The sequence below is a fragment of the Cavia porcellus genome, unplaced genomic scaffold, assembly GCF_034190915.1.
Source record: "Cavia porcellus strain 051 isolate PalLab524CR breed Dunkin Hartley unplaced genomic scaffold, mCavPor4.1 scaffold_5, whole genome shotgun sequence".
NCBI classification, from domain to species: Eukaryota; Metazoa; Chordata; class Mammalia; order Rodentia; family Caviidae; genus Cavia; species Cavia porcellus.
Genome location: NW_026947488.1, coordinates 52882250 through 52894843, shown reverse-complemented (window position 1 = coordinate 52894843; position 12594 = coordinate 52882250). Strand labels below are relative to the sequence as shown.

At 52.0% G+C, this 12594-nt stretch overlaps 1 protein-coding gene across 3 annotated transcripts in view; it reads right to left on the bottom strand.

The window, feature by feature from the left end:
- Positions 1–454: 454 nt before the first annotated feature.
- Bsn (bassoon presynaptic cytomatrix protein) overlaps positions 455–12594 on the bottom strand; it is a 122563-nt gene continuing 110423 nt past the window's right edge. For all 3 annotated transcript variants that reach the window (XM_063248859.1, XM_063248860.1, XM_063248861.1), the window contains 7 exons: positions 10200–12270; positions 9086–9897; positions 8867–8966; positions 8227–8358; positions 7954–8008; positions 7515–7607; positions 455–4228 (listed from right to left, as the gene is read on the bottom strand). In XM_063248859.1, the coding sequence (XP_063104929.1) occupies positions 7968–8008; positions 8227–8358; positions 8867–8966; positions 9086–9897; positions 10200–12270 (3156 nt within the window). In that variant the 3' untranslated portion in view covers positions 455–4228; positions 7515–7607; positions 7954–7967. The remainder of the gene's footprint in view (positions 4229–7514; positions 7608–7953; positions 8009–8226; positions 8359–8866; positions 8967–9085; positions 9898–10199; positions 12271–12594) is intronic.

The window sequence follows — 12594 nt, the reverse complement described above, 5'->3', positions numbered from 1 at the left end:
ACTCCTTTCACCTTGCCTTGCCTTTAAGAGCTCATTTAAGGCAAAATTTATGTAGTTTGCTCTCAGATTCTTGGGGTTGCTCCTGTCCATCTGGGAAAGTACTAAAGTGTGGCACCCATCAAGAGCTGTGGGGTGGAGTAGGCAGGTTAAGGCTTGTTGGCAGCACCAGGGGGCAGTATCTGCTCACTTGCCTCCTGGGATGCAAGCCCAGAAAGCTGTGGGTGTGTCCCCACAGCTAACACAGTGAACTGCTAGCTCTAGATCCAAGCTTGGGACCTATGCTTGGGCTCTTTTGTGGAGGGTTCATGTCTTTGGCTTGGTGTATGTCATGCCAGCACTTTTCAAATTTGCCCCTTTTATTCTTTTCCTTTAACTGAACAGAATGGCCACAGATTTGAGGAATTACTCCTTTGGCTAAGCCTTCCTACTTAGAAACCATCCCAGAGACAGTCGGTACGTTGTTTATATCAAGTCTTTTTATTCTGATGCCACAGAATTACCTTGTCACAATACAGGATGGGGAGGGACACTGAAGTACCACGAGTTCTCACAGAGCACAGGAGGACGGCACACAATTCACAAGGTCATGTGGAGGACTCGGGTCATTGCACTTACAACTGTAAACTTGTTTGACTGTACAGCACTCTTCCCCCCTCAAATAAACAAGGAGAGAAGGAAAAAAGAAAAAGGGAGAGAGGGTGGAGAGAAAGAAAAGCACAAATAAGACAGGGAAGCTAGAGGAAAAGGTGGTGGTTGCCACCACTCTCCAGGTTACTGCACTTGGAGAAGGAGCTGATTTGACCCCACAGGCTGAATGAGGCAGATGCACGCGTGCATGCACGCGCGCACACACACACACACACACATACACACACATACGTATGTTCACATGCATCCACACAATATCTCATGACTTCCATGGCTCTCTAGTACTACCCCAGTGCACATGGCAGCAGGGCACTGGCATCCAGCGAGACAGATAGCATCTGAGTTTCAGTTGACCAGTCCTGTCCCTTTGATCCTATCTGAGTCCATGATGACAAGTATTTACAGCATAGATGGGTACTGGGAGGGAGCAGGGAAGGGTCTAAGAGGGTGAGATTGCACTGTCCTGAAAATTCCTACAGGTTCCAGAGTTGCTGCCACTTCTGTTCTTTCAGTGCAGGCCCTGATAGCACATGCTCTGCCCAAGGCCTGAAAGAATGGGGAAGGGTATCACTTTGAGTGCCTGGCCCCTCCAGTGGGAAGAAGAGAGTGCCCTTGTTCATAACTCTTGAAGGGGGAACCAGAGAAGGCCTAGACTGCACCCTGGAAACCTCTAGTCCATTGGGAAAGTGCATATTGCTCTTTCTGCCCAAGCACCAGATGCTAGTCTCTCGGCCTCTGGCTGCATGGCCCCTAGAGTCACAGCTGCATCCAGGTAAGGGCCAGGACTGCCATGATCCAGAGGCCTGCTGCAGTCTTCACAGTCTTCATATAGGGCAATGATTTGTCTTGTGTGTTCAGTGAGGGGTGGAGAGTGCCAGATGATGTCAGGTGTTTTAAACTCAGAGGATTTGGCTAAAAAAGAAATCTGCTGAAAAGCCAGTACTTGAAAGCCTGAGATAGAGCCTGTTAGAGGCTGACCTGCTGGCAACTCCCTTCCTACATTCTGTTCCCTGTCCCATCCCTTGGCCATTAATGGAAAGAGTTACTGCCTTGCTCTGCAAATATCCAACTAGGGCATCCTACACAGACCTTGAGTGGCTAAAGGAACTTGCTCAGTAGACCCATACAGCCCTGGCCTGATCTTTGGAGATAAGGCAGCTGTCTTATGGAAGGAGCCAGGTCTGACATGTAGGTTGGCAGCTTTGTGTCTTATCTACAGCTGCCAGAGGTGGGCAAGGACCCCGCTCTTAAGGGATACATAGGCCTTATAGAAAAGCACGAGAATGTGGACCCTGAGAAATGCATGATGCAAACCAGAGCACTCCAGAGGAAGGTCAGGCCTTGAGGGGTAGGCAGCTACTGCCTGCTCCGCTCCTGGCCCAGCAGTGGAGAACCTGATGACACTTGATACTCAGGTAGGGAAGAGAAGACCCAGGGATGGATGACAAAAGGGCCATACAGAACCTTAGTAAGTTCTGCTACTGACAAGCTTCCCAAGAAGCTCAGCTTAAGGCCATTGTTTATGTGAACGATTCACTCACTCCAGATGATACTGTCAAAGACAAGTACCAGAAGCACAGCTCTTCCCAAGTACCTTTTTATCCCCTGGCTCTAGCCCAGATGTCTTGAAATACAGTCCTTTGAGCCTCTTGACCACAAAGGAGAGGGATGGAGTAGGTTTATGGGATCCCTAGGGCATAGTCTGACTCTGTCCTCGGAACCTGCCTCTTTGGTCAGGGATGCAGCTCAGCTCTGTCTTTAAGCAGTGCCTCACTGGGAAAGATATCCAAATAGCTCTGGATGAGAGCTAGAGTAATAGGGGAAAATGGATACAGATATAAACCATACAGCAAACCTTCAGAACTTTCATACACATGCATCCTACACAGGCTCCTACCATTGTGTCTGCTCCAGGGTTTCCTGTTGTACCTGTTATCTTGAACAGAGGGAAGTACAGGATATGTGGGATTTTGTCCAACCTGCCCCATAGCCTGGCACACTCAGGTAACAATTCTGGCAGGTCCTCACTAGCTTGTGCAGAAGTCACTAGAAGTGTTCCTGAAGGAGAGGTTCAGAGGCAAAAGAACTCCAAGCAAGAGGGTCGAGCATTTAAAATGGATGAAATCGTGCAAAGAGGCTGCGAGCTGTGCATGCTCCACTGCAGGACAGGCGGTGACTCACCTGGCAGCAGCGAGTCCTGCCACAGGTCAAACATGCCACAGACAGAATTTCACACACACACAGTAGGAGCAGGGGTTGAGAGTGGTGATATGAGCATATCTATCCAGTTTCTCAATCGCATGTTTGCAATTAACTCCTTATACATAACATGGAATTTATTAAATATTAACGGTTGTCTTTGAGGGTTTATATTTCATTGCATAGAAAGTTAAAGATGAGACTTGTGGGTGTGCCCCAAGATGAAGGGAGTTCTCCCAAAGGAAAGCCTTGGGGAGGAATGCCCATCAGATAGACAGATGGCACCACACTCCCCCATTCAGGGCTCTGGGCCTTTCCCCCACCTGACAGAAGCCCTGGCCCCTCTGCTCTGAGCACACCCACTGATGATGGCTTAAGAAGGACTGGAATTGCACAGTAAACAGAGGCGGGCTGAGGGGCCTCCCTAGGCCTCGCCCTGGGGTTGTGCTCTTGGTGGCCTGTTGCCCCCTATTGCTTCTTATCAACTTTCTCCATGTGCTAAGCAGGGGCAGAGCAGAGAGGAAACCAAACTATCAGTCCAAGGTGATAGTGGAGGAGAGAGGCAAAGGGGTTGAACAAAGAAAAAGAGAAAAGGAAAGAGAGAAAGAACAATGTTTATGAGGTATACACATAAATCAAACTGGAATGATTAAGGCTGTTATTGAAATGAAAAGAAATCCCCAGGTGTACAGATGACGAGCTGGCTGGTCGAGACAATGGCGGTGCTGCTGGGGAGCTCGAGATGGCTGGGGGATGGCTTTAAGAGGATGGCAGGTGTGCAGCACACTGCCACCTTGGGCTGGGAGAAGCCTCAGCCGGCGCCCATGCTGCTTTTCGGTGCTATGGCCTCTTATTTCAGCAATGAGACAGTGTTAGGTCCTAATGTTTGTAAAGTTCTCCCAACCCTGTGCTGGCCGTGTGGAGGTCTGCTCCGCTGTCACCCCAGGGCAACGTGAAGGAGCAGGGCTCTGTGGGTACAGAGGGATCCGAGCCAGCTGGAATGTGAAGGAAACAGAGCGCAAGGCGCCCAGTCAAAGCCCCTCTCCAAGGCTGTGGAAAAACTTCTGGCATCTTGGAAGGAGGGCAGTGTGCTCCCAAACTCTGTGTATAACGCACTGGAATCCTGGCTGGCCATAGGGAAAGTGCAGACAGCTGCAGTGGCAGGGTTCTGGAGAGAGCACTTCCCTCCCCATGACAGATGGCTGAGGAAGACAGTGTCTCTGGAAAGACAAAGGCCCCCAGGCCAGTGGTCCCAACTTGTCCAGCATATACTCCACCCAGGCAGCTGCTGTTAGGAGACATCCTGTCCTCAACTGAGTTCTGCCTGCCACAGCCCACTTGCTGTGAGTCTTTGAGCCAAGGGTTTGCCAGATTGTAGATGCTTGGAAAAGAAAAAGGAGGAGAGGGGAAAGGGAGGGAGAGACAAAGAAAAGAAAGACTTGGTCAAGAACTTTGGGCAGCTGCTTCCTACCCTCACATTCCTCTCACACACTGGCCATGTCCCAAGGGTCCAGCACCAGAGGTGGCAGGAAATGGGCATTTGGGTAGCTTGAAGCTCACAGAGAGAAGAAAAAAGAACAATTCATTCTGCCAGGAAAGGACATACAAGGTGCAGTCATAAAAGAGTAAATGTTTAAATTATAAAAATTACTACAGTAAAAACATATTGCTATTAATTCCCCTCAGAATACTCCCCCATGCTTCAAATGCATTTATTTCATTTTTATTGCCATTTTCTGAAGCAGTTCTGGAAGTCCTCTTTCATGAATGAGTTGTGCTATCATGGCTGCCTCAGTGTTCTGAATCCATTTAAAGCATTTAAACCTTCACAGTCATTTGACTTTGGGGAAGAGCCAGAAGTCAAACAGTGCCAGATCTAGTGAATCAGGTGAATGAGGATATGCCTTAGTGTTTTTATGAGCATGCCTTTCTATTGAATGGCACTCAGAAGCAGCATTCACCATATTTTTTTATTATGCCTTGTAAAGATATAAAAGAGAACTTCCAGAGCTGCTTTGAAAAGTGGCAGTAATGACAGGATAAGGGTGTTTGACTCTGAGAAGGGTGAATGGCAATGAGTCTTTTTTTTTTTTTTTTTTTTTTTTTTTTTTTTTTTTTTTTTTGAGACAAGGTCTTGCTATATAGCTCAGGCTGGCTTTGAACTCACATTGATCCTCCTGCCTCAGCTGCCTAAGTCTGGGATTACAGGTATGAGCCATCATGGCTAGCAGCACTGGGTCTTTTAGTACTGGGAATCGAACTCACAACCTAGAGCTTACCAAGCAAGCACTTATGCCGCTGAGCTAAATCCCCGGCCCTAGTAAAATAATTTTTAAAAATTTAATCATACACTGTCTTTTTTGATTAGCCTGAGTACTTTTTTTTCTTTTGAAACAGGATCCTACTATTGTGTTGTCCGAGCAGGCCCTAAATTGCTGGCTGGAAAGATGTCATCACCTTAGCCTCTAGAGCGGCTAAGACTATAGGCTTGCTCCACTGCAACTGGCTCAACATTTCTTTTAATGTTGTAAAAAGTTCTTTTTTTTTTGGTACTGGGAATCGAACTCATGATCTCACACTTGCCAGGCAGATGCTTATGCTGCTGGCCTGTATCCCCAGCTCTCCTTTCTTTTTCTTTGAGACAGGGTCTTGCTATGTAGCCCAAGCTGGTACTGAATTCTCTGGATCTCTTCAGCTACATCAGACCTCCTGCCTCAGTCTCCCAAGTACTGAGGTTATAGGCATATGCCACCACATCTGGCTAAAAGTTCCCGTCATTTTTGCTTTAAGAGCGAGCAGATGGGATTTTGTTTCAAATGATGAGCCTCTCCTAACCCATTTCTGAAACTGAATCAAACTCCTAGGAGATGGACCCACACAGAAGTTTTGACATTAGCTCAATGCTAGAATTGATGGAGCCTCCTTTAACTACAAACACTATGGTCTCAGTGGCCCCACACTGTGTGACAGAACACAGAACAAAGTCCTATCTGCACTGCCTTTCCCCCATAGTCCCTTGGCCCCACACCTGAGGTTGTTCTTCCTTCCTTCTTTCCAGGACTGCTCTGACTCCACATCTGTTCAGGGGAACTTTAAGGAAACACCCCACTGAACAAAAAAGCAGTGAGGAGCCTACAGTGTAGCTAGGGCAGTAGGATTCTGGGGCTGCATTGTGGCTACTATAATTGGAATAAATTCTGGGCTCTTTCCTTTGGCTTACAAAGCCACACCGGCTAACTCCCACCCCCGTGGACTTTGCCCCTCACTGCCTTCCCTCTGCTACAGCTCTCGCTGTGCTGATCGCTTACTGGGCTGTCCCAGAAGCTGATTCTGCCCCAGAACCTCTGCTGGCACTGTCCCTTCCCATGGGCAGTTTTTTCTCTACCTCCAGGCCTTGTCCCACACACCTTCGGCTCTGACTGCTTTCTCTAGATCAGATCCCACTGCTCTGATCACCCCACTTCACTGGCCTTATAGCATGTACTAGTTTCAGAAATTACCTTGAAACTTAATTTTTATTTTATTTTAGCACTGGGAATTGAACTCAGGATCTTGTGCTTTCCAGGCAGGCACTCATGCTGCTGAGCTATACTCCTGACCCTAATTTTTATTCTTAAACTTATTTATTCTCCATTTCCCTTAAAGAACTGTCAGTTTCTGAGGGCAGGAACTTGGTTTTGTTCTCTGCTGTATTCTCTGTGACTGAAATAGCTTGGCACATGCTTGGGGCTAACAAACATTTGTTGACCACATGGATGGAAGATGCCTTTCCAGCCCTACCTACTGCTTCTCCAGAAACAGGCAGCCTTTGGCCATCATATTCAGTTTCTTCTCTTAGGTCAGCCTAAGCTGGGGTACTTGCTGGGCTCCTGTGAAATGACTGCTTGCTGACTGCCAGCCCCTGCAATGGGTACCATACATACGCCTCCACATTCTCAGCCTCTGAGTGCCAAAGGAGGGAGAGGGCTCAAGGCTATGGAATAATGTGAGGTGGTCCCTGGCCATGCACAGAACAGTACCAACAACCAGGCTACATCCCTCCAATGCTGGATGATGCGCCTTCTCTGCCCATTGCAGCAGCATGGCTCAGGCCAAGGCCAAGGCACATTCTAGGGGCCAGCATCCCATCTTACGTTAGCATGGCATCTAGACAGAGCCAGAGCTCCCATCTTTAGGTCCTTCTATTCTGATCTAGTCTGGGGCTGAGACTTCTTGGCCATGGACCTTGCCCCTTGCCTCTATGTCCCCCTCCTGTCTCCCTCTATATTCATTTTATTCATTCATCCTGTGGGTCACAAGTTCAGCCTGTGAAGCCAACAGTGTCCTGACTTCATGCCCAAAGCTGTTAATCTCTGCAGGCTGGAGGACTCTAGCACACTCTGACCAGGGGAGTGTGTCCCCTCCAGGAATTACAGGCTATTCTGTCCTCAATGATGACTTTGGATTCAGTGTACAAAATATAGACCTCAAGTACTGAGACGTGTTTGGCATCACTAGACCCTTCCCAAGGTACCACCTAACTTATCAGCCAGTACACTGACCTCTGTCTCCCAGGGGGCTGCTGGGCCCTTTCCCCAGTTTCTACTTAGTTCATACTTGGAGAGACCGGGTGACTACAGCCCTTTATGCCCTCCTGTGGCACATCCTACTCTGGTCCTGAGACTCACTGTTATACGCAGAGTCCAGAGCTGCGCCCAGGCCTTTGACTCCAGAGATTTTTCCACAGCAATGACATCATTTGTCTTCATGTCTTCAAGAGCCTGTGGGGAATTTTCAGAGTAGAGTTGGAAAGAAGTTGCATTGGGGTGCCCATCCACAGATCTACACCAACCCATAGCTGTGAGAACTCTGCACCCAGACAGGGCACGGTGAGGAAAACAAGAGGAGATTGAGCCTGGCTTCTCTTTGCTGGAGACGTCTGCTCATTTGGGCTTACGTCAGGGGCTTTGTGAACAGACCTTCCCCCCAGCACACATACTCCAGGACAGCACACTACAGCTCTACCCACACTACCCACAGAAGACTAGGATCATACCCTGATATCCCACCCTACCAATAATTCAGGCATTTTTCAGGACAGGTCAGGTACAGGTAATTCATACTCACCCTGTTGGGCAAGGTCACCAGAATGAGGAGAATTTTTTGCCAAAAGCAGAGACAGCTATGACATAGAAAGAGGAGAAGGGCATCAGGAAATTGGGCCATTTAGCACAGTGAGACAGCCTTGACCCAAGGAGCAAAGACTGCCCAGAAGACCACTGGGTGGAGGCAAGTAGGCCCTCTGCTGACTGCTGGGCCTGGAACCATCCCACAGACCCAGTCTTCACCAATGTAGAGCCCTGGAGTGGCACTACAGACCTGGCTACAGGCAGTGCATACCTTCTGTCAGCTTGCCGGCTTGCTCTGCTGCCCCACCAGGGAGGATCTTGGAGAGCACGCTCTCCCCCTCGGCACCTGGCTGGCCAGGAGCAGCCCCTGGAGGTCCTCCAGGCCTGGCTCCAGCCTTCATACCTATGGAAATAGAAGTCACCATCATGAGTGTGCCCTGGCCTGGCTGTTCATGATCTGAGTGGGAAAGGAGCATTGAGGTACATGAACACAGGTACCCTGTGAGGTAGAGGATGAGGAAAAGGCTAGAAGAGTAAAGACAGGAAGAACACAAAGAGAAGGGGTGGAAGAAAGAAAGCAGAAAAGAGGTTGAGGAAGGTAAAGAAGAAAAGGAGGAAAAGGAAGAAATGGACAAGATAGCAGAGAGGACAGAAGAGGAAGGAATAGTCCGTGTGCCCATCAGTACCTTTTGTTCTCTACCCACAGTGGCCTGAGCTCAAGGGCCCTAATGCTGGTGACCCCATTGGCTCATTCTAACCTTGGGATCATTTTTAGCTGGTAGATCAGCTGCCTACTAGGCACCTTCTTGGGGGTTGGAGGGCAGGTGTGTAATAGGAGAGCTCAGGTCGTAGGTAGTTATAGGGAGAGAAGAGTCTGGCACATAGCCGAGGGCACCAAAGGGTAGGCTCACCTGCAGGTCCAGGTCCTGGTGTTGGCTGGGCCTGGGGAGCCCTCCCCTGTTGGGGTGGTTTGGTTGTCACTTTAGAGCCATCTGCCTGTTCTGCCCGTGGCTGCAACACAGAACCCAGAGCTGGTATCTTGCCCACCCACCCTGCCCACACCCAGCCTAGATCCAAAGGGATGTCCAAGCTTCAGCTATAGCACCTGCCCTGGGTTAGACCCTACTCACCGGTCCTGCTGGCTGGGAGCCTGTGGCTGTCATGGAACCTGGCTGGGGCTTCCCTGTTGGCTGACTGGCACCAGAGGCTGGGCCCCGGGCAGCTGGCTGGCTCTGCTGCTGTGGCCGGGCCTGTGACAAGGCCTGCTGGGGAGGCTGCTGCCCAAGACCGGGCTGCTGCTGCTGCTGCTGCTGTTGCTGCTGCTGCTGCTGCATCTGTGGCTGGCGCAATGCTGCCCCTGAAGCCATCTGCCTGGATGGTGGTGGCTGTGATTGCTGTAGCCCTGGAGCTGCCTGCCGACCTTGTGGCAAGGCCTGGGGTTCTGGCTTTGGCTGCAGTACAACAGGCCCAGAATGGGCCTGCCGGGAGCCCTTCTTGCTGTCAGAGGTGTGGTGGTATGCTGTTGGAGCACGAGATGGCTGGGAATAATCAGTTGGGCTGGGGTACCCAGGCTGACCCTTCTTCAGCATGGCTTGGGCAGAGCTTGGCTGAGAGTGGGGCCGGCCCTCATGGCGACCTGAATCGCGAACATGTGATTTGGCAGTTCGCCTTCCCGGCTCCTCGCCAGCATGGCGGCCTGTGTGCCGCCCGTGCTCACTGTGGTGCCGGTGTTCCTTGGCTGGGGCATGGCGGCCTGGACCAACCTCATCATGAGACCACAGGCCCTCCTCAGGGGGTTCATCGTAGTCGTGGTAGCTGTGCCTGGCTGGGCCTCGCTTCTGGGAGGAGGAGACTGCATGGCCCCCATGGTGCCTGAACCGGTCAGAGCGTGCATCCCGGGGCTTATCAAACCAGTCCGTCTCCTCCTGACCCAAGTGATATGCTTCAGGGACCAAAAACAGAACACCATCAACCCCTGGGCTAGTCTCAGGGGTAGGCCTAGCTGAAGCCATGCAAGGAGACGAGAGTGGGCACCACGGCCACAAGCAGATCACTATGTCCCAGCCCACCCTCCCTTAACCAGCTAGCAGGGTACAAGTGAAACAAGCAAGGGCAACCTGCAGCAGGGCCCACTGAACGAGATGTCAGGCTGACCCTGCTGGGACATTTGGGGCCTGGGGCCCACAGGTGGGCAGGTCTCCCAGGGGCTGAGCATCTGCAGAAATCACCCCCAGCTGCTATTACCTTCACTGTCAGAAACCACGCAGTGGGAATCATCCAGGATGTAGCCCTCCTCACGCTTATACGAGTGGGCTCGAGGTCCATCCTTGACATGCTCCTGGACATCAGGCATGGAGTGGCTGGAGCAGAACTGTGCACAGGTATCCCCTGGAGGCAGTGTGCCCCCAGTGGGGCGAGGCCGCCCCAAGGGGCTGACAGGGCTCTCCTCTTCAGAGGCTTGGCTCCGCATTGGGGGCCGTGCCCGGCCATGGGCCATGCTGAGGGATGAGGGCTTGGAGCCTGCTTTCTGAAGTCGCTCCACAGCCTCTCGTTCCCGTTCATACCCCTTGCCTCGGCCACTGAAATCATGGCTGGACAGCTTTTCTCCACTGTATGCAGATGCTATCCGTGACCGGCTGCTCCCCCCATACATGCGCTCATCTTCCTCTGCTGCATCCCGGCTGGACACCCCATAGTATCTCTGCTGCTCATACACATTCTTCTTAAGCCCATAGGTGATTTCATCCTGGAACTTCCTGCCCCGAGAGGCCAAGTTACTACTGACAGCAGATGGGGGGTAAGAGGCCAGGTCTGACTCCACATCCTTGGCCTCTTCAATAGGAGAGAACTTGGAGATTTTTTGCTCCATCCCCTGCTTCCGGTGTTTGCTTCGTTTTGAAGAGACTGCAGCTGGGGCTAGACTCTTGGAGGGGTGCTTGGGCCCCACGGGCCCTGGACCATACTTCTCTACTCGAGCCCCATGCCTATAGTCGCTGTCACTGTAGTAGTGGGAGCTAGTGGGCCGTCCATTGCTCTCCATGCTCCGGTGGTGATGGCCAGCTTTCCCACGGGAATCATATGAGTCCTCCTCAGATTCCTCCTCTCCTCTGGTATAGCAGCAGGGCAATGTGGGGCCCTCAAGAACACCTGGTTCTCCAGGCTCCTTCCCAGGACGCCCACTGCTGCCTGGGCCCAAAGGCTCTAGCCGCTGGCTATCAGGGACTGTGCTGTCCTTGGTCAGTTCACTGATGTCATCGATCATCACATAGTTCCGAGGAACATTTTGCTCCAGGCTGGTGTAGTGTGAGTCAGAGGGGTAGGTGGGGACTGGGCTCTGGCTTACATTGCCACGGTCACTGGCTCGGGGCAGTTCAGGGGTCTTGCCCTGCTCATAGCTGCTGCTCACTGCTGGTCCACTGTAGCTGGTTTCAGAGGGGGCTGAAGACATGGCCACAACAGGGGTGGTGATCACCTCATAGTTGGTGGGCACCTTTTGCTCCAAGTCAGCTAACGATGTTTGGCGTGGCTTCTGAGATGCACGGCTGTCAGCTGGGATAGGCATAAGGGTGCTCTGTGTGGTAGGCATGGGTGTTGGGGCTGCATAGTGGCCTGAGGGGCAGAAAGCCTGCTGGTTTGGCAGGCCAGGCTCGGTTGGGTAAGTGCTGCTGGGAGGAAAGGCAGGAGTTGGGTACATGCTGGGCCCAGAGTAGGTGGGTGCCTGGTGGGCTAGGAGTTCATTCTGAGTTGGCCCAATATTGCCTGCAGTGTACTGTGGGGCTGGAGGAGGGAACCGGGGCTGCTGGAAGGCAGTGGGGGCTGAGGTGGTGGCTGGTGCAGCAGCCGAGGCTGGGAAGCCTGAATACTGGCCAGCTGGAGTGGTGCAGCCCTGTAGCCGCAACTGGTTGAGCTCGCTGTCTGACAGGTAATCTCGATGTGCACCAAGGCTGCGCAAGGGTGAGCATTCACGGCCACCGCGGTCTTTGGCCAGAGACTCTTTGCGCTGTGTGATGCCCAGCTCTAAATACTTGAGCTTGGCGTCAATTTCCTTCTCTTCCTCGTCCAGCTCCGCCTGTTTCTTGCGCAGCTTGGTGGATTCATGCTCCACCAGGCGCAGGTCCCGGTCCAGCTCCCGAAGCAGGCTGGCCTTGGTGGCAGGGATGGTGGTGGGCCCCACCAGCCCTCGCTGCAGCAGGCTAGCTGCATACAGCTGTGGGGGGGCCTGGCCAGCCAGGGGAAGGTGAGCCTCCTCTGGAGGGGGGCTGGGCAGTGTCCGCTTCACCTTGCGGGCCAGGCCGTTGGGTGGCAGCGCCGACACCTGAGACAGAGGGAAGGGTGGGCAGCACTGAGACCCAAGGTGTGGGTGACTGGATAGGGCGTGGGGTAAAAAAAACCCAGGGACTAGACTCTGCACTATTGGTTTCCTAATTTACTAGGTAGCCTAAAGGTCTGACCTTGTCCACCCACCAGTTTTGGTTCATAGTCCTTCTTCCCAGATCTCCAGGCAGCAGCCAGGAAGGAGGCAGCAACTGCCTTTTGCTCTGGCTTTCATGCATGGTGGCTTTGAGAAACCCTGCACTTCTCAGTGGCCTCATCTCTCATGGAGGTGAGATAGAACAGGTTTGACTCTGGACTTGGGACC